The sequence below is a fragment of the Danio rerio genome, chromosome 21 (assembly GCF_052040795.2).
Source record: "Danio rerio strain M-AB ecotype USA chromosome 21, GRCz13ab, whole genome shotgun sequence".
NCBI lineage: Eukaryota > Metazoa > Chordata > Actinopteri > Cypriniformes > Danionidae > Danio > Danio rerio.
Genome location: NC_141041.1, coordinates 49,231,393 through 49,254,389, shown reverse-complemented (window position 1 = coordinate 49,254,389; position 22,997 = coordinate 49,231,393). Strand labels below are relative to the sequence as shown.

The 22,997-nt window shown below is 40.2% G+C and overlaps 1 protein-coding gene across 14 annotated transcripts in view; it reads left to right on the top strand.

The window, feature by feature from the left end:
- Positions 1–4,465: 4,465 nt before the first annotated feature.
- The window catches only part of camk2a (calcium/calmodulin-dependent protein kinase II alpha), a 59,194-nt gene continuing 40,662 nt past the window's right edge, over positions 4,466–22,997 (top strand). For 12 of the 14 annotated variants that reach the window (XR_015519589.1, XR_015519591.1, XR_015519585.1 and 9 more), the window contains exons 1-2: positions 4,466–4,721; positions 8,295–8,389. Coding sequence is in view for 6 of the 14 variants with exons in the window: in XM_087299668.1 (XP_087155794.1) it covers positions 4,660–4,721; positions 8,295–8,389 (157 nt within the window). In the remaining 8 variants the exon portion in view is untranslated. 14 annotated transcript variants of the gene reach the window in all.

Here is a 22,997-nt window from a genome sequence, read left to right as displayed (position 1 = left end):
ATTGCAAGTATTAAGTTTCTTTTCTAAGCTGCTTGACTTGTGCATGCCATTCAGTAGAGAACGCACATCATTGACTTTTGAATATATACAGTACTGCAGTGCACAACATATATGAGAACACCTCCTTCTGAAAATGATTATCAATTTTTCAGTGAAGATTTTGCAACAGTATCTGGATGCAGCCTTTATGATGCAAGCTGAGATTGCATCACCCAGCGATGTATTGTCAGACACAATGCACTCAAATGGAGCGAGTGACGTCACTGTGATGGGTGGGGTTAGGGGTGGGGTTGGGTGAGCCCATTAAAAAGCATTGGATGCAGCCCAGATTGCACTGCACCAGGTCTGCGTCCAGACCACTCTCCAATTTTGCTGAATTTAGACAATTAAACAGTTATATACATTAAAATCTCATTTTGGCTACCTAACGTCTAGGAATGAAAAGATAATGTATTTAAATTCAAATGCGGTATGTTTGATGTAAATAATAAATAAATCCCAAATTTCTACTAAATTACATATTTATAATTTATTTTTCCTCTTCATTAAAATACAATTTTAGATTTTCCCATGACATGTTTATTTGAAGGTTCTATTTTCCTGGGTTTCTCTTTAAATTTTTGTGGTCAAACATTTTCCAGAGATTTTCAATCAGGTTTAGGTCAGGGCTCTGGCCAGCCATTTCATAACTTCTGTCTTTTCCGCTTTAAGGAACTTCTTTACCGGTTTTGAACTGCTTTCTGGTTGTTGGATGAACTCAAGAAAAGAATTACATATTACTGAAGGAGCTTCTGATGAAGGTCAGCATTTATTCTGCCATGTTTCTGTATAAGAGAAACAACTTCATACACTACGGACAATTTAGCCTACCCAATTCACCTGTACCGCATGTCTTTGGACTGTGGGGGAAACCGGAGCACCCGGAGGAAACCCACAAAAACGCCAACTGATCCAGCCGAGGCTCGAACCAGCGACCTTCTTGCTGTAAGGTGACAACACAACCTACTGCGCCACTGCGTCGCCAAATGTAAGGAACTATTGTTATTAAATTTTCTTTTTCTTTATCTGCAGGGTGTACTGCAAGGCTCACCATATTAATGTTCTATATTAATGCATTAATGTTCTCGCATTAAATTAATCTGATATTTTACATTTAACTTAAACTTTGGAACTTTCATTTGGATTTAATTTACACGCAGAAGCATAGTTTAAAAGAAAAGCGTACATTTTTAATCTGCAGGGTGAACCTCAAGGCTCGCTATTACTGCTTGAGTACTTTTAGAAGAGCTACTTTTGCCTATACTTTAAGTACACAAACAAAAAACAAAAGATTCATTGAATTTAGTACATTTTCTTAAGGTAAGTGCCTGCAAACTATTCAAAGTCGAAAGGTACACATTTGTACCTAAAGGGTCTATATTTGTACCTCATAAGTATATATTCATTCATTTTCTTGTCAGCTTAGTCCCTTTATTAATCCAGGGTTGCCACAGCAGAATGAAACCGCTAATTTATCCAGCAAGTTTTTATACAGCGGATGCCCTTCCACCCACAACCCATCTCTGGGAAACATCCAAACACACACTCATACACTATGGACAATTTAGCCTACCCAATTCACCTGTACCAAATCTTTGGACTGTGGGGGAAACTGAAGCACCCGGAGGAAACCCACGCAAAGGCAGGGAGAACATGCAAACTCCACACAGAAATGCCAACTGAGCCGAGATTCGAACCAGCGACCTTCTTGCTTTGAGGCGACACCACTACCTACTGGACCTTTAAGGTACAAATTTGTACCTTTTGAAAAGGTACCACCCCAGTGACAGCTCGCATACCTTTATTTCTGAGAGTGTACAAACCACAGGAGAGGGACAATTCTCCAGCGGGATAGCGCTCCTTCTCATACTTCAGCCTCCACATCAAAGCTCCTGAAAGCAAAGAAGATCAAGCTGCTCCAGGATTGGCCAGCCCAGTCACCAGGAATGAACATTATTAAGCATGTCTGGTGGAAGATGGAGGAGGCGTTGAAGATGAACTGTGGGAGTCCTGCAGGAACGCTTTCTTTGCCATTCCAGATGACTTTATTAATCAGTGATTTGAGTCATGTCAGAGATGTATGGATGCAGTCCTCCAAGCTCATGATGGAGTCAGACACAATATTCATTCTGTCTCCACTGCAGCAGGACTTTATATTCTATACTGGACATTATTTCTGTTCAAGACTTTAATCTACGGAAAGTCAGACCTTACTGTCCTGATTAAATAATAACAAAATCAACACATGATCATATTTTATTGTGCTAAAATAAGCATAATCTAGAGGCCTTCGCCTTTCATATAAGCCATTTCAGAAGCCAAATGATCAACTAGAAGTCAACTTTTATTTGCTGCTCCTAAAACTTGACTAGGCGACGTGTCGGATATGTATGCTGAAAGGTGTACTCAGAGTTTAGTTAATGTATTTTGATTAATTGTTTAGAGTGCTTGTTTTTGAACCATGGGCGGAAACCGGAGGACCCGGGGAAAACCCACGCGACCACGGGGAGAACGAGCAAACTCCGCACAGAAATGCCGTCTGGTTTGGAAAGGAATTAAACCAGGGGCATTCTTGCTGTGAGGCAACAGCGCTAGTCGCTGGCCACCGTGACGCCCGTTTGAAAGGAGGGAAAGTAGGGTTGGGTGGGGGGGGTTTCTTCAAGACGAAGATATTGAGATGAGAAAAGTCTGGTTATTTATAGTGAGTTAAGGATCGTCTGATAGGATAATCAGTCGTTAGCTAAAGTTGGAACAGCTGTGAACAATCATAAGCACATGATCCAGGCCCGGATTGGCTAATCGGGAGGACCGGGAGAATTCCCGGTGGGCCGGTCCGTTTTTTGGCCGTGAGGGCCGGCGTCCCTAGCTCCAGAATCTGTTGCTCTCAGCAGTCACACTTTTTAAATGTATTTATTTACTTGACCACAGCCTTTTTATTGATTATTAGCTCAGTTGTGTCTCCCTACTGTACCCAGCTGTTGTGGTCCAGCGGTTAGCACGTTAGGTTAAGGTGCTGGGACCCGGGTTCGATCCTCGTTAGAGTAATTAAATGTTTTCATTTTTATTGTTAAGACAAATAATACTGTTAGGCTTGTTGAACATTTGAAGTTCTAAAGCAGCTGTTTTCTCAAAAAAAGACGCGATAGTGTCATTAGAAACTGATTTGGAAATGACCTTATTTTAATATAGTCAGTCGTGCACTGAGGTGGGCCGGTCTGAGGCTTGAAACCCCAGGGCTGAAAAGGTGTCCCACTCCGGCCCTGACATGATCCTCTCGAAATTTGTTTATGAATAAACTTCACTAAGCATTTTCCAACAATACTTCAAGAGTTCACACTTAGCTGATGATTAATTATAAAGCTTGTTTGGCATGCTGTCCCGGGAGAGAGCCCTGAGCTCATGAGATCCTCGAGCCCAGGGCTCCCTAACGTTGCAAAGCGGGAGGGGAGTTTGAGCTCAGGTAGATCTCGAGAACTCCCCTGCTGTAGCAAGTGAATGCTCTTGAAACTAATTACTAACTAGGAGCGTGTCTATGTTGACAATTTGGATTGTTCAATTGACTTAATTGCATGTTTTTAGGCGGTGGGAGGAAACCGGGGAACCCGGGGGAAACCCACGTGAGCACGGGGAGAAGTGCAAAACTCCGCACAGAAATGTCTGCTAGATTTGGTAAAGCCAGGAACCAGAGACATTCTTGCTGTGAGGCGACAGTGGGCCACCGTGTCACACGTCTAAGAAGGAGGCGTAGGGGAGGAAGGGGGGACTCTTCAAAACGAAGATAGCAATGGAATAAACCCCAGGGTATTTATAGTAGTTTAGGAGTCATCTGATTGGATCGTAGTGAATTGGATAATGCGGGTCAGCTGCTAGCAATCATAAGCACGTGATCCTCTCGAAATTTGTTTATACATAAACTTCACTTCACATGTTGCTGAAAGTGGCTACGCAAATGCCTGTTCCCGAGCAGAAATGCACATTTCGCAGGAGTCTGTTTGACAGAGGAGACGTGTTAAGGGGGCTGCAAAAAAACAACAACAACCCATGAGCCACCTTGAGTTAATTATGCATTGTTATTTCTCAGTTTTTAACTCCATCTCAGATGGACAGATCAAATTGTTCACCGTATCTCCGTCATGCGATGGAATTTCTGCAAGTGAACAGCAAGGCCCCCCTAAATGACATCCTATTCTGCCGCTTGTTTGTGATGTCACGGTTGTATCCTCATGAATGCGACTGATATCGATCGTTTCACCCTTTCAGATCTCTATTTTGGCCATCTATTCATGCAGTATCCGCAGACTGCTGTGAAGTAACAGTGTGATGCGCGCTGAAGGTGTGTGGGTGTGTTCTACTGTCTGCATGGCTTCATGTGTGTGAGCATGTGAGGAGAGGAGGAGGAGGATGCTGCTGCCATGGAAACCAGGGTATGTGTATGGAGGACAGCAGCCAGTCGCAGCAGCCAGTGAAAGATCTGCCGTTTTTTTTCTTCTTTCCTTCCCCTCGTTTCACTTTTCCGAGAGCATCTCCAGACCAGGCGTTTCTGTTTTTCTTCTGCCTGACGATTCGAAGGGAATCTTCACATCTCGTCGCGGACGCAGAAGAGGCGCACACGCTTCCAGGATGGCAACCATCACCTGCACACGCTTTACAGAGGAATACCAGCTGTTTGAGGAACTGGGAAAGTAAGTTGTTGTGTCTTTAATCTGGCGTGAAGGAATGTCAGGGCTGCACAATGCATTGGGTGCTATTTTCACTTAAATCCTATTGTTTTATAATGCCTATCATTGTGTATTACAGATCAGCTAATGTTATGGGATGTCATTAATGCCAAATATTCATGAATTCACATGGAGTTTGATTAGCAACTGGATTTCAGAGTGCATTAGGGCTGCTTTCAGGATGGCTGCTTCATAATGGCTCTCATTATGTTTTACACATGAGCTAATGTGAAGACTGTTGAATGTGAGATCATTGCAGGATAGTGCATTAGTATGAAATCGGATTCAATGCTGCTAACTTCAGACCGCGCACATATACGCAACTTACATTACATAACAGAAGGAGCCTATTACGTTGTGTTCAGCAGCAGATCTGAAGAATCTTGCTAATGGTAGATGCTGAAACGGTCTTATGAATGAAGCGAGAGCATGTTGAGGAGAAAATGAGAGTGTGCACTTTTTACAGACATCTCTACAGATTTAACTGACTTGGATTAATTGCATTGAATGTAATTAGGCTTTATATGAAACTAAACAAAAAACGGTTGGCGATAAAATCTACAAATGCTGTATGCAATTGTATAGTGCATCACACACACACACACATAGATATTATTATGAGGACTTCCCATAGACATAATGATTCTTATATGATACATACTGTATATTCTATCCCCCAGCTCTAAATTCTACCAAACTCACCGAAATCCTTTTCCAAATTTCTAAATATTTAATTCTGTGTGATTTATGAGCTGTCAACCAATAAATGGTCAAAATGTACTGGTATTGCTATACTTGTGGGGACATTTGGTCCTCACAAGGTTAGGAATACAAGATACACACACAATCACACACTTGTGCAAAGATTTTTAAGGGGATTTCCTATAGACCTAATAATTTTTATACTGTATAAACTGTATATTCTATCCCCCTACCCCTAAATTCAACCTTTACCAAAAACATTTTTGACTTTAACATTTTCCAAATACTTTATTCTGTGTGATTTATTAACTGTAAACCGATAAATGTCGCCATTAGGTAAAAACATATAGGTATTGCTATACTTGTGGGGACATTTGTTCCTCACAACATTAGGAATACAAGATACACACACAATCACACACTTGTACAGCGATCTTTGAGGGGATTTCATATAGACATAATATTCTATCCAACCCTCACCAAAAACTATTACTCAGCTATTACATTTTCAAAATACTTAATTTTGTATGATTTATGAATCGTTTACCCAAAAAAGTCCACACTAGGTCAAAATTTACTGATCTTGCTATACTTGTGGGGACATTTGGTCCTCACAGTGAGATAATTACAAGGTACGCACACACACACACACACACACGCACACACACACACACACACACACAAAATTATTATTAAATTAAACCCTCACCGAAAACATTTTTGACGTTAACAATTTCCAAATAGCTAATTATGTGTGATTTTTGACCTGTTAACCGATAAATGTCCCCATTAGGTCAAAATGTTGCGGTATTGCTATACTTGTGGGGACATTTGGTCCTCACAACGTTAGGAATACAAGATACACACACAATCACACACTTGTACAGCGATTTTTAAGGGGTTTTCCAATAGACATAATGATTTTTATACTGTACAGACTGTATATTCTATCCAACCCTCACGAAAATCTATTACTCAGCTATTACATTTTCAAAATACTTAATTTTGTGTGATTTATGAGTCGTTTACCCTAAAATGTCCCCACTAGGTCACAATTAACTGTTATTGGGGACATTTGGTCCCCACAGTGAGATAATTACAAGGTACACACACACACACACACACACACAGAGAGAGAGAGAGAGACTTGTACAGTTATCTTTTTGGGGACCAACCATAGACGTAATGATTTTTATACTGTTCTTATTGTAATTTTAAACCCCTTTACCCCTAATTAAACCCCAAAAGCAATCCTGAAGGCAAACAGTTAGTTTTTTTACTTCATTTTATGTGATTTATGAGCCATTGTCCTCATGGGGATCCAAAAATGTCCTTACAAGGTCAAGATTTACTGGTATTGCTACACTTGTGAGTCCCCACAACACTAGGAATACATGGTACTGATACACACACAAAGACTTGTACAGCTATCTTTATGGGGACCACCCATATACATAATGATTTTTATACTGTACATACCGTATTTTTAACCCCCTTTACCTCTAATGTAACCCTAAACCCAACCCTCAAGGGAAACAATTAGCATTCTTACATCATTATATGTGATTTATGAGCCCTTTTCCTCATGGAAACCCCAAAAAAATGTCCTTACTAGGTCAAGATTTACTGGTATTGCTATACTTGTGAGAACATTTGGTCCCCACAACATCAGGAATACATAGTACTGATACACACATACATAAGACTTGTACAGCTATCTTTATAGGGACCACCTATAGACTTCATGATTTTTATACTGTACATACTGTATTTTTACCCCCCCTTACCTCTAATTTAACCCCAAACGCAACACTCAAGGGAAACAACTTGCATTTTTACTCCATTACAAGTGATTTATGAGTCTCTTTCATCATGGAGACCAAAAAAATGTTCTCACAAGGTCAAGTTTTACTGGTATTGCAATACTTGTGGGGACATTTGGTCATCAGGATTACATGGTACACACACACACACACACACACACACACACACACACACACACAGACACACTCACTTACTCACACACAAACTTGTATAGCTATCTTTATGGGGACCACTCATAGACATAATTCTTATACTGTATTTTTAACCCCTAATTTAACCCTAAACACAACCCTCAAAGGAAACAAGCTGCATTTTTACTTCATTAAATGTGATTTATGAGCAGATTTCCTCATGGAGGCCAAAAAATGCCCCCAAGAGGTCAAGATTTTCTAGTATTGCTATACTTGTGGGGACATTTGGTCTTCACAATGTTAGGAATACAATGTACACACACACACACACAATTAGTGGTAATTATATTATGGTAATTTTATATACATAATCGTTGTGAAAGCATTGGTAAGTGTAATACATTCCTCTCGACTGATGCACAGTAACAATGCTCTGAAATGTTGAGGCAGAAGTACAAAAAAAAAAAACCTTCTTGCTTCCCTCATTCCATCCACCCACTCTGTACTACAGCATTTTTCCTGAGCGAGTGCACTGTATACTTGTTTTCTTGATTTGAGAGCATGTAACACCTCTACAGAGATGGGTCTTCAACTCCATCTGGCCTTGTGCCCACTGCTGTACTCCCACACACACCCTCATACTGAACACACACACACGCGCGCAAACACACATACACACACGTCCTTTTTCTGTGGGCAGTCAAACCGCTTACATAATTGCATTTGTGGGTGGCAATTCAATTCAGACATTGAAATATTGCATAATACAATATATTACTGCCTGCCTGGCAGGTAAATCTGCGCCTTATTCTTCAAGTTTTACATTCACAGTTCCATGCACTCAATGTTCAACATACAGACCCTGTTGTTCTGTTTTTAGGGGAGCCTTTTCTGTGGTGCGGAGATGCGTGAAAGTTCTCTCAGGGCAAGAGTATGCCGCTAAGATCATCAACACAAAGAAGCTGTCTACTCGGGGTAGGTGCTCAGATCAGCCCTAAACACTTCAAATGCACGAACACTGCAAAACAAAAAAAAAAATGCAGGCTTCCACACAGCTCAAACACAAATCAATTCAGTTTTGAGGGTCGCAATAATGATATTTTGTGTTATATCGCGATTATTAAAAGAAAATGTATTGATGTAATGATCATACTAAAATAAGCAGATAATAGGGATGGGCGATACCAAAATTTTTTTATTCGATACGATACCGATACATTTGGTAAAATTTTTACAATACCGATACCGATATTGATACCACTTATTTTTTTTAAATTTTCATGTAATTTTTCTAAGAAATGTAAAACAAAAAATAAATCATTACATGTAAATTTACATACACGACCATCTTGCATATACACACTGCATTCACATACATACTGTGGCCCCGTTTACACTAACGCGTTTTCGTTTAAAAATGCATAAGTTTTGCTACAGTTACGCCATCCGTTCACACTACGTCAGAGTTCTCAAGTGCCAAACACGGAGCGTTTTGAAAACGCTGAAGAGGCCGTTTTCATTCTGAAACGCTGCTGCTCCATCTTAGTGTGGATGAGGGAAAAAAGAGACATCTGAAAACAGAGGCGGGGCTGCTGAGATTCGCTAGCTGATTGGAGCTTTTGTGTCACTGCATATCCTTCCCTTATTCGTCAAGCCCCTATCACATGACTGTAACATGGCTTTAACGCTACCGGAAGACAGCAGACCAGCCTTCACTGTAAACAACAACATGGACATAGAAATGGGAGCGTTGTTTGCACTATTGTCTGTTTTAGGCGCCGTTGTGCAGTTATTCATTTGTTACGTTTAGTAACAACTCGACCTCGTCGTCTGTCCACAAAAATACCTCTCTTGCTTTCTTTGCCATCGCGTTCATTGTTCAACTGGCGTTTGTTGACTAACAATAACTAAATGCCGACCGAGACGCATGCTTCCTGTTTATACTAGAGCGCGCATGCCCAGAGTGCGCGAATAGTCACGTGATATATGATTTTGGTGGCGTAGTGTGGACGGAGATATGTTCAGAAACGCTAGGTGAAACGCTAGTGTGGACGCCGCTCGTTTTTGATCTAAAACCCCGTTTTAAAACTAAAACGCACTAGTGTAAAAGCAAAAAAACAAACACACATATTTATTCACCTAATGGTAATGAGAGAGCTGATTTATTCTGATTTATTGTTTTATTTATTTATTTTTATTTGTATTTAATTATTACTATACTATATATTATAATCCTATTTGGGGTTGGTTGTTGTTACATACAAAAGTAAAGACCGGGGGGGGGGGGGTTGGGGGGCGGCGGTAGGGTGTGGATGAAAGTGAAGAGCGGTGAGAGGGGTGTCGTAAATGAAAGTAAAGAGGGTGGGGGGGGCGGGGGGGGGTGGGGGTGTTTGACAAGTGTCACGGACGAAAGTGAAGAGCAAGGGGGGGGGGGGGGGTCGTTGGGGGTGGGGGCTGTCGTGGGCCCGTAATAATATCGACCAATCAGATTGCTTTATTCAAATACCCCAGCTCAGGCAGTAGCCGATTGCCGACTAATTTCATTGGCTGACGCTGCTATGACGATCGCGTCAGCCCCAACTTCAGACAAACCCTCGCTCAAGCATTGACGCTGTGAATGCACGGTTCGTCATACATAGTTTTACTTTATCACAAACACACACTTTTCATGTGCAACTTTTATACACACCTTACTGCCTACGGTTGACATTCTCTAACTGTGAAATCTGTAAAGGTGAGGAGTTCGGTATTAATCACAAGATACTGCTGTGTTGCCTTCTTGAATGCTGTTTTTTTCTACTTTTTAGATAATTTAATCAAGCAGAATATTAAAAAAAATACTTCTATCGCGTGCTGTTGCTTTTAGTTAGAACACAATTAAAGTCAACCTTTAGGCACACTACTGTTGGTGTCGTCTATTTGGCAACCTGCGCTTGAGTGCGTTTTGAACGAGGAGTGCAATACCTAGCTCATCCACTGGGTGTCAATCTTACATATGGCCACTTTAAGCATTGAACATGGATTCAGTTTACTGTAGATTAATCACAGTGTACGTCATTCCGGTGTCAGCAAAACGAATGGAAAATGCTTGAAATGTGCCTGCAATTCAGTATTGAGTCATTCGCATTTGCCATTTTCAAAGAAATTTCCTTTACAAATGCTGATTGTTGTGCTGTATTGTATTGTCAGGAAGGTTTTTTTTCTCTCTCTCTCCCCCTGGAAGCTGATATTGTAAAAGCTGAAAGTCAAGTAGAGCAGTAGGAGGCAGTGATATATACCCTGAAGGCAGCCGCACACCTCCTACACCATGTTGCCAAGCACACATCATGTTATATGCTTCAAATAGTAGCTACTGTACTTTAATGGCTTTTTAAAACAATGCGTTCGGTGTGCATCAGATCTTTCTTTGCAGCTCCGTCAGTCTCCGACAGCCAAACAATGCAAGCCCATTATAAGCGCTGTTCACTATTATGTAACGGTAATATATATTCCCAGAGCCGTTCTGTTCTGTTCTTTATGTTCTGTTTGATGATGTAATAGAGCGGTTAGTGAAAACAAAGGGTGACAAAATCATTCGGATATTCTGAACAATCTTAAAAATAAAGGCTCTTTAATATTCATTACAGCTTTTAATTGCACAAAAATCTTTATAGGTGTTTTAGATTAATAAAGTGTTTGTCAAATTAAGAATCTTGGAATCTGATATACACTCCAGTTTCCCCCACAAGCCCAAAGACATGCGGTATAGGTGAATTGGGTAGGCTAAATTGGCCATAGTGTGTGTGTGTGTGAATTGTAGTGTATGGGTGTTTCCCACTGATGGGTTGCGACTGGAAGGGCATCCACTGTGCAAAACAAATGCTGGATAGATGGCGGTTCATTCCGCTGTGGTGACCCCAGATTTATAAAGGAACTAATTCACTAATTTATTCATTTTCTTGTCGGCTTAGTCCCTTTATTAATCCGGGGTCGCCACAGCGGAATGAACCGCCAACTTATCCAGCTAGTTTTTACGCAGCGGATGCCCTTCCAGCCGCAACCCATCTCTGGGAAACGTCCACACACACATTCTCACACACACTACGGACAATTTAGCCTACCCAATTCACCTGTACCGCATGTCTTTGGACTGTAGGGGAAACCGGAGCACCCGGAGGAAACCCACGCGAAGGCAGGGAGAATATGCAAACTCCACACAGAAACTCCAACTGAGCCGAGGTTCGAACCAGCGACCTTCTTGCTGTGAGGCAACAGCACTGCTTCGCCTGAATTCACTAATGGTCAAGATAACTTGTGGCACCCAGATACACCTTTGGAGAAACCATACCTGGAATGTTGTGATCGACCAATCAGAAACAAGTATTCTAGAGAGCCATGTGATGCGTTAAAATAAGTGAGTAATTGGTATTTATTTTCTAAATGGACTTTCTTGTTGTGAGCTGAAAGTGCCTGCAGTATAAAATCAAGCATTCAGCCAGTTGCAACAAGGAAAATGACTCACTCTGCTGTTAGCAGGACGATGTGTACTGGAATGGACAAAAAAAAAAAAAAAAACAGAGAATGATTTACAGTCATATTTAAGATTATAGCCAAGCACAGACAATCTGAAGATGACAGGTTGTACCTGTTTTCATCCTACTAAATGTTAGTAGGGAATTTAAAGGGATAGTTTCACTCACTTGTTCCAAACAGTTCGACTTTCTTTCTTCTGATGAACACAAATGAAGATATTTTAAAGAAAGCTGAAAGCCTGTAATGAAAAGCACCCAGAGGAAACCCACGCCAACATGGGGAGAACATGCAAACTCCACACAGAAATGCCAACTGACCCAGCAGGGACTATAGTAACCTTCAGCGACTGTGAGGTGACGGTGCAAACCACTGAGCCACCGTGCCACCTCCAATAATTCATTCACTCACACACGTCTTAAAGGGATAGTTCGTCCAAAAAGTAAAATACTGTCATCATTTATTAATTGTCTAATAATTTTATTATTATTATGTTGATCTAAAAAGAAGGAATTTTGAGGAAATTTGGAAACCCATAACCACTGAATTCCATAGTATCTATTTTACTGCTTTGGATGTCAGTGGTTATAGTTGGAGACATGTCACACATTTTCTTCCATATACAGTATTGATGTTAGTATACTCACTATACGAAGCAAACCTAAATACTTACACATTACTTAATGGGATGGTTCATTACTTAATGAAATTTAATCACTATTTACACACTCTTAAGTGGTTATAAACCTTTATTTAGAGTACCTACACTCTCAGGAATAAAGGTACGAGAGCTGTCACTGGGGTGGTACCTTTTCAAAAGGTACACATTTGTACTTGAAGGGTCCATATTAGTACCCCAAAAGTATATATTAGGACCTACAAATTTTAAGAGGAACTCTTTTGTACTTTTTAAATACTAATATGCACCCTTGAGGCATTAATATGGAACTTTTAGGTACAAATTTGTTCCTTTCGAAAAGGTACCACCCCAGTGACAGATCGTGTACCTTTACTTCTGAGAGTGCAAAGTAATTCTCTGATGAACAATAAATGGAAACACAGCCGCTGAAAATCATGCAGTGTGAACGCAGCATTAAACAAAACAGAACACACACTTCCCAGAAACACTTTAGAGTGTCTTCAGTCAAATGTGGCACAATATCTCAAGCTGAGACTAGATCTAGGATGAGTCTAGAGCTAGATCACATTAGCAGTGTGTGGAGAGGCACGAAAACAGCAGTTATGGGAAGGCACTAATCTAATACTGGGAAACTGGAGCAGTTTGTACTTGAGCAGAGTTGTGGATTGGCTTGTTTTAGGAAGTGCTTGGTTTTAGTTACTGAAGACTGCAAAAATGCTGTTCTTAGTTCTCTTTTGTCCTGCTTCTAGTCCAAATATCTAAAAATTCAAATGAAATTCTTTAAAATGAAATAATCTTATTTAAAAGTCAAAATTAGATTATTTTGCTGACCCCATTGGCAGAAATACAGAAATAATCAAATGGCAAGCCCAGAGCCCGACCTAAACCTGATTGAAAATCTCTGGAAAACCTTTAACCACAAAGTTCTGGCTAATAAACACTCCTGTCAAAAAACAGTGGAAGGGACTGAAGAAGAAAAGATCAAGATCACAGTAGAGAGTCATGTCCTGTTAGAAACTAATGACGTCTTGTTAGAGACTAGTGATCTTATTAAATAATACTCCTCCAAATGTGTAATCAATATTATATTTCTTAAAAGCAAGATTTAATCAGTCGTTTTGTCATTTTGATGTCCAGTGTGCGTGCATTTAAATATAAATAACCAGTTTGGTGGCAATCAGATAAACTAGCCTCTTCATTTTCGTCTCTAGGCACCAGCCCACCTTCCCTGCCCACTACAATCATTTCTTAACTGTTTCACTTTAATGGTGGCGTGCGAAGAAGTCAGTGTTAGGCACACAAAGATCTACAGCAGTCTTGTTTTCATTCATTCATTTTCCTTCAGCTCAGTTCTTTTATTAATCAGGGGTCACCACAGCGGAATGAACCACCAACTGATTCATCATATGTTTTACGCAGAAAATGCCCTTCCAGTCACAAACCAGCACTGGGAAACACCAATACACACTCATTCACACATACACTCATACACTACAGCCAATTAAGCTTATTCAATTCCCCAACTTTATAGTGCATGTGGTTGGACTGTGGGGGAAACCGAAGGAAACCCACGCCAACACCAAAAGAACATGCAGACTCCACACAGAAATGCCAACTGACCCAGACGGGATTTGAACCAGTGACCTTCTTGCTGTGAGGCAACAGTGCTAACCACTGAGCCACCGTGACACACAGGGCTCTATTTTGACGGTCCATGCACATAAACGCCCAAAACGCAGGGCGCAAACGCTTTCAGGGTGTGTCAGAAAGCATTTTTGCTAATTTACGGATGGGAAAATCCACTTTGCGCCGTGGCGCATGGGCTAAAAGGGTTGAGTTTATTTTCTTAATGAGTTATAGGTGTGTTTTGAGAATAAACCAGTCAGAGTCTCATCTCCCATTACCTTTAAGACCCAGCTGCATCGCGCCAAGAGCGCATTCGCTATTTACAAGACGCAAAGTAAGTCTAAATGAGCATTTCACTAGCAAACAGTTAACAGTTGACAGTTTTTTAACAGAAAACTGTTAAACAGAGCATCTACTGCGTGAGAATGAGAGATAATGGATCACTTTCACATTCGCTCTTGGATAGGGAAACCTTTACGTACAGACATCAATTAATCTATAAATAATCAATTTTGTTTGTTAAGCGCAAATATTCGTTTAAAACTATTTCTAAATACAGTTCTAATTTCCAGCAAACGAATAAATAAACAATAATGACCAAGTGTGGTCAAAATACTGAGTCATTTCCAAATACACCTGCCATGCCCCATATGATCTAAAACCTGACAGGTGGACAAATCTAAGCTTGTTTTTAATAAAACAAATATAAATATGGATATAATAAATAATACTGCTAATAATAATAACATTATACAAAAGCAGATTGTTATGAATGAACTGAAAAAGCCTCCCGAGATGAAGAAGACATAAAAGCAGTGATTTTTCATATTTATGTAGGCTAGAAAATAATATGTTTTGTAATATGTTAATCCTTTATATTTATATCCTATATCTATTCTTATTATATCCTATATATATATATATATCCTTAATATTAAAATTTTTTCATATGTAAAGATATTTGTCTATTGCTCTCTTGTGTGTATTAAGCAGTGTGTAAGCGAGGCGCAACTCTGCTCCGGAGTTTAGACCGGGTTAGTTTTGGTCTAATGAAAAATCTATTATAGTTTCTCAAAATAGCAACGCGCCAGCGGTCCACCTCAGAACACCTTCCTTTTTAGAGCAGAACGTCTATGGGCGCACAAATAAGCGCTAATGCATTTGCTATTTAAACAGCGTAGCGCAACGCCTCAAAACCACTCTTGCGCCAAGCTGAAACTACCAAAAGACTATTGCGCCGCGTCTTGCGCCACACAGCGCCGGGTGTATGATAGGGCCCATAGTCTTATTGTCAAGATTAATAAAAGTAAAACAAATGTTAGATTAAAATTAATTATGAAAACTATCACGTTTAAAAATATGCTGAAAAGATCTCTCTGTTAAAAAGAAATTGGGGGAGCAAATATAAACTAATAACAATTTAACATACTACTATATATATTCAACAATACATAGAGCTCTGATTAATTCATTAAAGCTTTTTCATTTTTTATCAGTGGCTGAAAACACATACAGTCCACTGGTTTTGTAGTGATTTGAAACTCATCCACATTACTTGTATCTCTAGCAGAGCCACAACTAGGAAATTCTAGGTTAATGGGGGTCTAATATTGGAAGCGACCGGCATATTTGAAGGTGTGTCTTCGTTCTCTATTGAGGTTGCTACAAATGGAAAATGGATCACTAGGGTACTGGTATTCCTCCTCCTCATATTATATTTCCATTGCTTATCTCTTCTTTGTTGACGCTCCACAATCCCTTTCTTTAATTTGGCTAATTAGTCTTTCAATGTTGACTTACTTTAATGGGTTGCCTTACAGCCGGTAGGTCTATGGTTCAAATCCCTGTTCAGTCGTGTGTGTGGGTGTGTGTACAGGTATATGTGATTTAAAGGGACACAAAGTTTTATGACGACATGGGTATGACCAGTGTTGGGCAAGCTACTTGAAAAATGCAGTGAGCTAAGCTGTTAGCTACTCTACTTAAAATGTAGCTTAACTACACTAAAAGCTACCCCCTGGGAAATGTAGCAAGCTAAGCTAAAAGCTACTTGGCAAAAGTAGCTTAGCTACATTTAAGCTATTTTTGCAATTTTTTATTTTTAAATCGAAGCAACTTAAATCCAAGTCAGTCAAATCTTAGTGATCAATAAAACTGTCAAGGAACATATGAGGCAGAAAAGTTCAGTTCAATTATTTACTGTAAATAATATGCTGTACTAAACAGAAACAAATTATAGTATATAGCAGCAGCACAAACTTAAAATCCAATAAAAGCAGTTGTTACACATTTAAAATACTGTAGTCATTTAAAGAAAAGGGAAAATTCTTTGACAAAAGCATTATACATACATATATATATATATATATATATATATATATATATATATATATATATATATATATATATATATATATATATATATATATATATATGTGTGTGTGTGTGTGTGTGTGTGTGTGTGTGTGTATAATGCAACAACTGCATTATGTAATTATGTAGTGTAATTTATTAATGAAGAGTTGTGTGTGTATGTGTGTGTGTGTGTGTGTGTGTGTGTGTATATATATATATATATATAATGCAGCAATTTATAGTAAGTACTTCTATAAATTACTGCATTATGTAATTATGTAGTGTAATTTATTAATGAAGAGTTGTGTGTGTGTGTGTGTGTGTGTGTGTGTGTGTGTGTGTGTGTGTGTGTGTGTGTATATATATATAAATACACACACACACACACACACACACACACACACACACACACACACACACACACACACACACACACACACACATATATATATATATATATATATATATATATATATATATATATATATATATATATATATATATGTTTGTATATATATAATTTCTAAAGTATTTTTGAGCACAGCATCAGAAATTAAGTTATTGCATCTTAACTTCTCGAGGTATGGTCACGAAAAATCCTACTTCAGTTCAGAAATAACTCCTCTCCCTCAGTCATCTTTCCATCAAGCAAGTTTCTCGTGTAGCCTAATGTGGTTGGCGACGTCACCGACCATAGGTGGCAGTAACGCACCAAAAAGTTTGTTGTCAACCACCGTAAAACAGGAAGAAGAAGAAATCATCATGCTCACTATCATATGGATTTACTTTCATCAGGCAAACATCGGCCTCACAGCTCTGTGAATGTCGGTGCCGTCACTTATTGATCCGCGATTGGTAAATGTAGCTTTGTTGATGCTACTGCGATACTTGACTAATAAAATAGCTTCGCTACTGAAAAGCTATTTGATTTAGAAAGTAGTGACGCTACTAAGCTAGTAACGTCACTACTTTTAGCGACGCTACTGCCCAACACTGAGTATGACTTAGTTGTACTTAATTAAGGTGGTTTACAGGGTCACACCTCGTGTCTCTCTAATTCAAAACACGTTAAATCACATGTAACGAGGCCTTCTGGTTCTTCAAATTTTTTCACAGGTTTTTTAAGAAGGTTGGGTTTAGGGAAAGGGGTACATAAGCATTTTTTAATATATAAAATACATTATGCCCATGAAGTGTCCCTGTAAGCCATGTATACAAGTGTGTGTGTGTGAGTGTTTGTATTTATGATATATACATGTGTTGAACTTGTGATCCATGTGTGATCCATCCCGGTTATTCCTCAGCCTACAACCCAAAATGCTGGAATGCACATTAGCATTTACACTAGGCTAGCTGTCTGATGGACTTAAAGGGACAGTTCAACCAAAAATGAATGTTACCTCATCATTTATTTATCCTTGTGTGCGTTTAAAGGGCCATGAATCCCCCTCATTTCAGCAGGGTGTTTTCACACCTCTACTTTGGAAAAAGTCAGAAAAGTGGGCGTGTCCAGCTCTGTTTAGGGGGGAGTGTCGGAGGAACTAAAGTGGGAGGGTGTGGGAGTGTCTATTTGTGCACGCGCGAGTTTCAGAGTCAAAATACACACCCACACAGACAGGAGAAAGTGATGGTGTTTAACCTACATGGACATCTGTAGTCGAATTATTTGCCAAATTATTAAATGGTGGACTTTAACTGCAGTTTGGCTCTTTCATTCAGGGAATTCATTCATGCCCCTCGCGACAAACGAGATATTTGATTCGAGGAACTGCTGCAAGCGTGTATTTTACATGCAATGTTTGATACCGCACGGCGAATGAGAGAAAAAAAAACTGCATTTCCCGGAAACTTAGATGCACACGGCAGGTAGTGTCAGAAAGCCGCGTGTGTTATTCCGGTCACAAAATGCGGTGCTAACATTTCTGCACTCAGTGCAATAGTTAACTTAATTCGATACGAACAAACTGAATAAACAAAGAGCACTGGTCGCTCACTTACCAAATCTGTAGAGACAGAACAATCACCAGCAACTAGAGCCAAATCCAGATTTCAGCGTTTGCAGATGAGAACAGCTCTCAGGTAAACAATAATCCTCCTTAGACACGTAAGTTATTGTTGTCGCGCGTCACGTACACTGTTAATCCACACGTGACTCCAGCTGCGCTCTCACAGAGAGAAAATGAAAATGAAACTTAACGGCAGCAAACTATAAAAGCAACACTTCACGCTTGTTTTGCCAACACAACGTGGCGTCTTTATGGTGTAAACACGGTGACAATAATGAATATTAATGAAGTTGCACAATAGAGCGCGCTGATTGGTTTGAACCAAGCCTTACTCATGCATTAATGCAGCACACTGTAAGACGTAATAAGACTCACTCTGGCACAGACGCCCAGTCTGCACGCTGGAATACACGCTATTATGTCATGACTGTGACGCAGCTTCAAAAATTCGTTTCAAACAGGATGTACAAATTTGCTTGAAATAACGCAAAAACAACCAATTTACACTTTTTAGTGAAATATAGGTGTCCTAATAGTGTTTTTAGCAGTGTGGGACACATATACGACTGTCAACAGCTCAACACATGTGTTTTGGTGTTTCGTGACCCTTTAAAACTTTGTGAGTTCAGTTCAGTTGAAGAGACAATAAGATGTTGAGGAATGCTGGCACCCATTGACTTCCATTACTACTATGGTGCGTCATTAGTGTCCTACACCACCCAACCCGCTCCGAGCTGTAGTTTCCCAGTGTAGTTAGTTCAGATGGTTTCACAAGCCACAGACAGACAGTTTAGTGTCTCCAATGGACTTCTGCATGTTATTGAGGAAACCCACACAGAGAAACAAGCAAACTCCTCACAGAAATTGCATCCTGGCTCAGCTGGGACTTGGACGTTTTTTTTTTTTTTTGATGTGAGGCAAGAGAGAAACTCACTGAGGCAGCACAACACTTCTTAGCCGAAGCAATCTGTTGGTATTGGCTGAATCTGCTATTGGCCAACATACAAAACAGAACCAGAAGAATTACATTAAAACGTTACGCACAGAGTGGAGCACACATGTGGAGCTTGCATGTTCTCCCCATGTTGGCGTTTTAGAGATGAAATGCAGCCATGCAGTATGTTCTTCTGGCTACATAATTTGCGCTCTACATAAATGTAGACAGGGGTACATATCCACAATGAGCCTGTGTTGCTTGTTTACCAGATGTTCATGAAACTGTTCTTCTTTCTCAGTCGCCATTATTGCGTTTCATTCATGAACATCTTTAAAACAATGACGCATCAATTTCCTAAATGATCTGTCAGCAATCAGTAGGACATCAATGTAGACTTTGTTCTGAGATTCATTCATTATTTTGGTGACGCATTCTGCATAAAGACCAGGCAGACGGAGATGACTGAGTGAAAGTTTTCTTTGTTCTGTAAAAGCAAGGTTATGTTTGTGAGCATTCAGAAATAAAAGATGCTGATAGTGTTTTAAACTGCCTCTTTTTGACCAAAATGACAGAATATTTGAAGGTCTTTCTCTGCCATTCGGAAAAATGTGAGTATAAGCATACCTGTGTGTTTGTCAACAGTTGAAGAATTTATTCAATGACTTTTGCATACTTTCAATAACCCAGCGTTTAAGTTAAATTAATAAATGTTAATCTTCATAAAGCTATCCTCACAATAGCAGACGGGTGTGCAGGCAGAAAATCACTGATTCTTGATTATCTCACAAGACATTTCTACTAAAACACCCCAAAATTTGCCAAAGAATTTTACGAATCCTGCATGTAATATATGTTTATTAATGATGACTGTCATCAACATAAACATCACAGCTTTTTTTACTCAATCAGACTTATCCAGGCAGCCTGTTATGATTGCTGCACACTCGACTCCTGGAAATTCTGCATATTTAAACCAATCAGAAGATGACTAGTGATCTGTTGATGTGTTCTCAAGAGATTTAGCCAAAGGTCCGTTAGAGGTGCTTTGTGCGATGTCTGAGGCTGAAACTAGCATTGCAAATTTAACCCCGCTGGTCCTATACCCAGGGGCGGATTTAGCAATGGGCAATATGGGCGATCGCCCAGGTCACCTCCCCCCCTCTCTTTAATTTCGTCCGTGACATCCTCCTCTCTCCCCACTCTTCCGAGAGGGCGGCATGAGCACCATGAGGGCGGCACGGTCGTTGTTTGCCTAGAGCAATAGTTAGGCTTGCGCTGCTCCTGCCTACACCATCCATCCTGCTCCAAGCTGGGATCGAACCACTGACCTTCCACATGGGAGTCGGTTGCTCTAACAAGGAGGCTAAATACTATGACCTCTGACACTAGAGCACCTTTTAACGGAGTGACGTTTACCTGCACAGCACTTCACTAGCTGGCCTCTGTTACACTCACCCCGCCTAAACCTCACTCCTATCCGGGTCACGGCACCAATGTAACCTCGCTAATCATACACCACCCAATCTGCTTCGAGCTGAGATCGAACCGGCACCTTTCCACATGGGAGTCGGTTGCTCTAACAAGGAGGCTAAATACTATGACCTCTGTCGCTAGACCACCCTTTAGAGAAGTGACGTTTACCTGCACAGCACTTCACTAGCTGGCCTCTGTTACACATCCCTCTAAACCTCACTGCCATCCGGGTCACGGCACCAATGTAACCTCGCTGGTCCTACACCACCCAATCTGCTCCGAGCTGGGATCGAATAGGCACCTTTCCACATGGGAGTCGATTGCTCTAACAAGGAGGCTAAAGACCATGACCTCTAGCGTCTGTTGATAGAGTACCTTTTAAGGTCAGAGGAGTGCGGTTTAACTGGCCTCTGTTACACATACCAAACTCAAAGAAATAATAATGGTCGCCATATTGATGTTGTTTCAAACCTGGCTGCTTTGAAGGGCTCTTTTGAATGAAAAATACAACTGATGGAGAATTTGGGACATCATTCTTTCAGCAGGGAAGTTCTTTGGTGTCCCGCAGTGCATTCAGTTTGGAGGGACTCATCCCTATGCACTAATCCCTACAGAGTGACTCTGAAATTTGAAATATCCAGATATCTAAACTATCCAGAGGCCTTATGTATGTCCTGATATGATAAATCCCATTATCTGCTGCAACATTAAGATGAGAGTGGAAGAATTTGGTTTAACCAACATGGATCCACTGTGCCTTTTATCCAGAGCTTAGTTTGCTGTTGCTTGTGTAATTGTCTTGTTATATTACTGTGCACAATTTGGTCCCTTTAGCACCAAGTGAGCATCATTGAAGCACAATAGTCAACCTGAGGATTGTTGCTGATTGTGTCTGTTCCTTTATGACCACAATGCGCCCTTTTTGTATTAGCTATTTCCCACGGTGCTCTTACAGACCTCAAATCATCTTGTTTCTCAGACATGACAGGTTACGTGAGGTTCCTGCCCTCAAATGTCCTCCAGATTTCCGTCTTCTGGGATGTGCTTGAACAGGAGATTAGCATCATAAACAAGCAACTGAAATCAAACCAATTGTAATGTCAACATAGACCAACATCTCTGCGGAACCATCTTGTTGAATCTATGCCATGAAGAATTAAAGTCACCATAAAATGGAAGATAAGATTTCATTTTTCTCCGCTATCGTGATGTTATCGAATGTTATCGAAAGCTCAAACCTAAAGAACGGATAGCTCCACCTTCAAGGACTGATAGCCCCGCCCAAAATGACTGATAACCCCGCCCTAAAGAACTGATAGCGCCATCCTAAATAAGTGATAGCTCTACCCTAACGGACTGATAGCTCCCCCCTAAAGCACTGATAGCCCCGCCCTAAAGCACTGATAGCCCCGCCCTAAAGGACTGATAACCCCGCCCTAATTGACTGATAACTCGCTCTAAAAAGCTGATAGGGGCACCCTAAAGAACTGATTTTACAAAACATGTCAATTAAAATTTGGGTTGCAATTTATGTTAAAGGGTGGCATGCTGGCTCAGTGGTTAGCACTATGGCCTCAGAGCAAGAAGGTTGCTGGTTGGAGTTCCGGTTTGGTCAATTGGCGTTTCTGTGTGGAGTTTGCATGTTCTCCTCATGTTAGCGTGGGTTTCCTTCAGGTGCTCCGGTTTCCCCCACAGTCCAAACAAATGCGCTAAACTAAATCGGCCATAGTGTATGAGTGTGTGTGTGTGAATGAGAGTGTATGGGTGTTTTCCAGTAGTGGGTTGCAGGTTAAAGGGCATCCGCCATGTAAAACATATGCTGGATAAGTTGGCGGTTCATATAGGCATATATATATATATATATATATATATATATATATATATATATATATATATATATATATATATATATATATATCATATTCAGAAGATTTCAGATCATACTTTTAATAGAAAAATAGGGACTATAATGAGAAGCTTGAGGCCTTATGGTGACTCTGATTGTTCAAATGTATAATTGAGCAGCAATGAGATTAA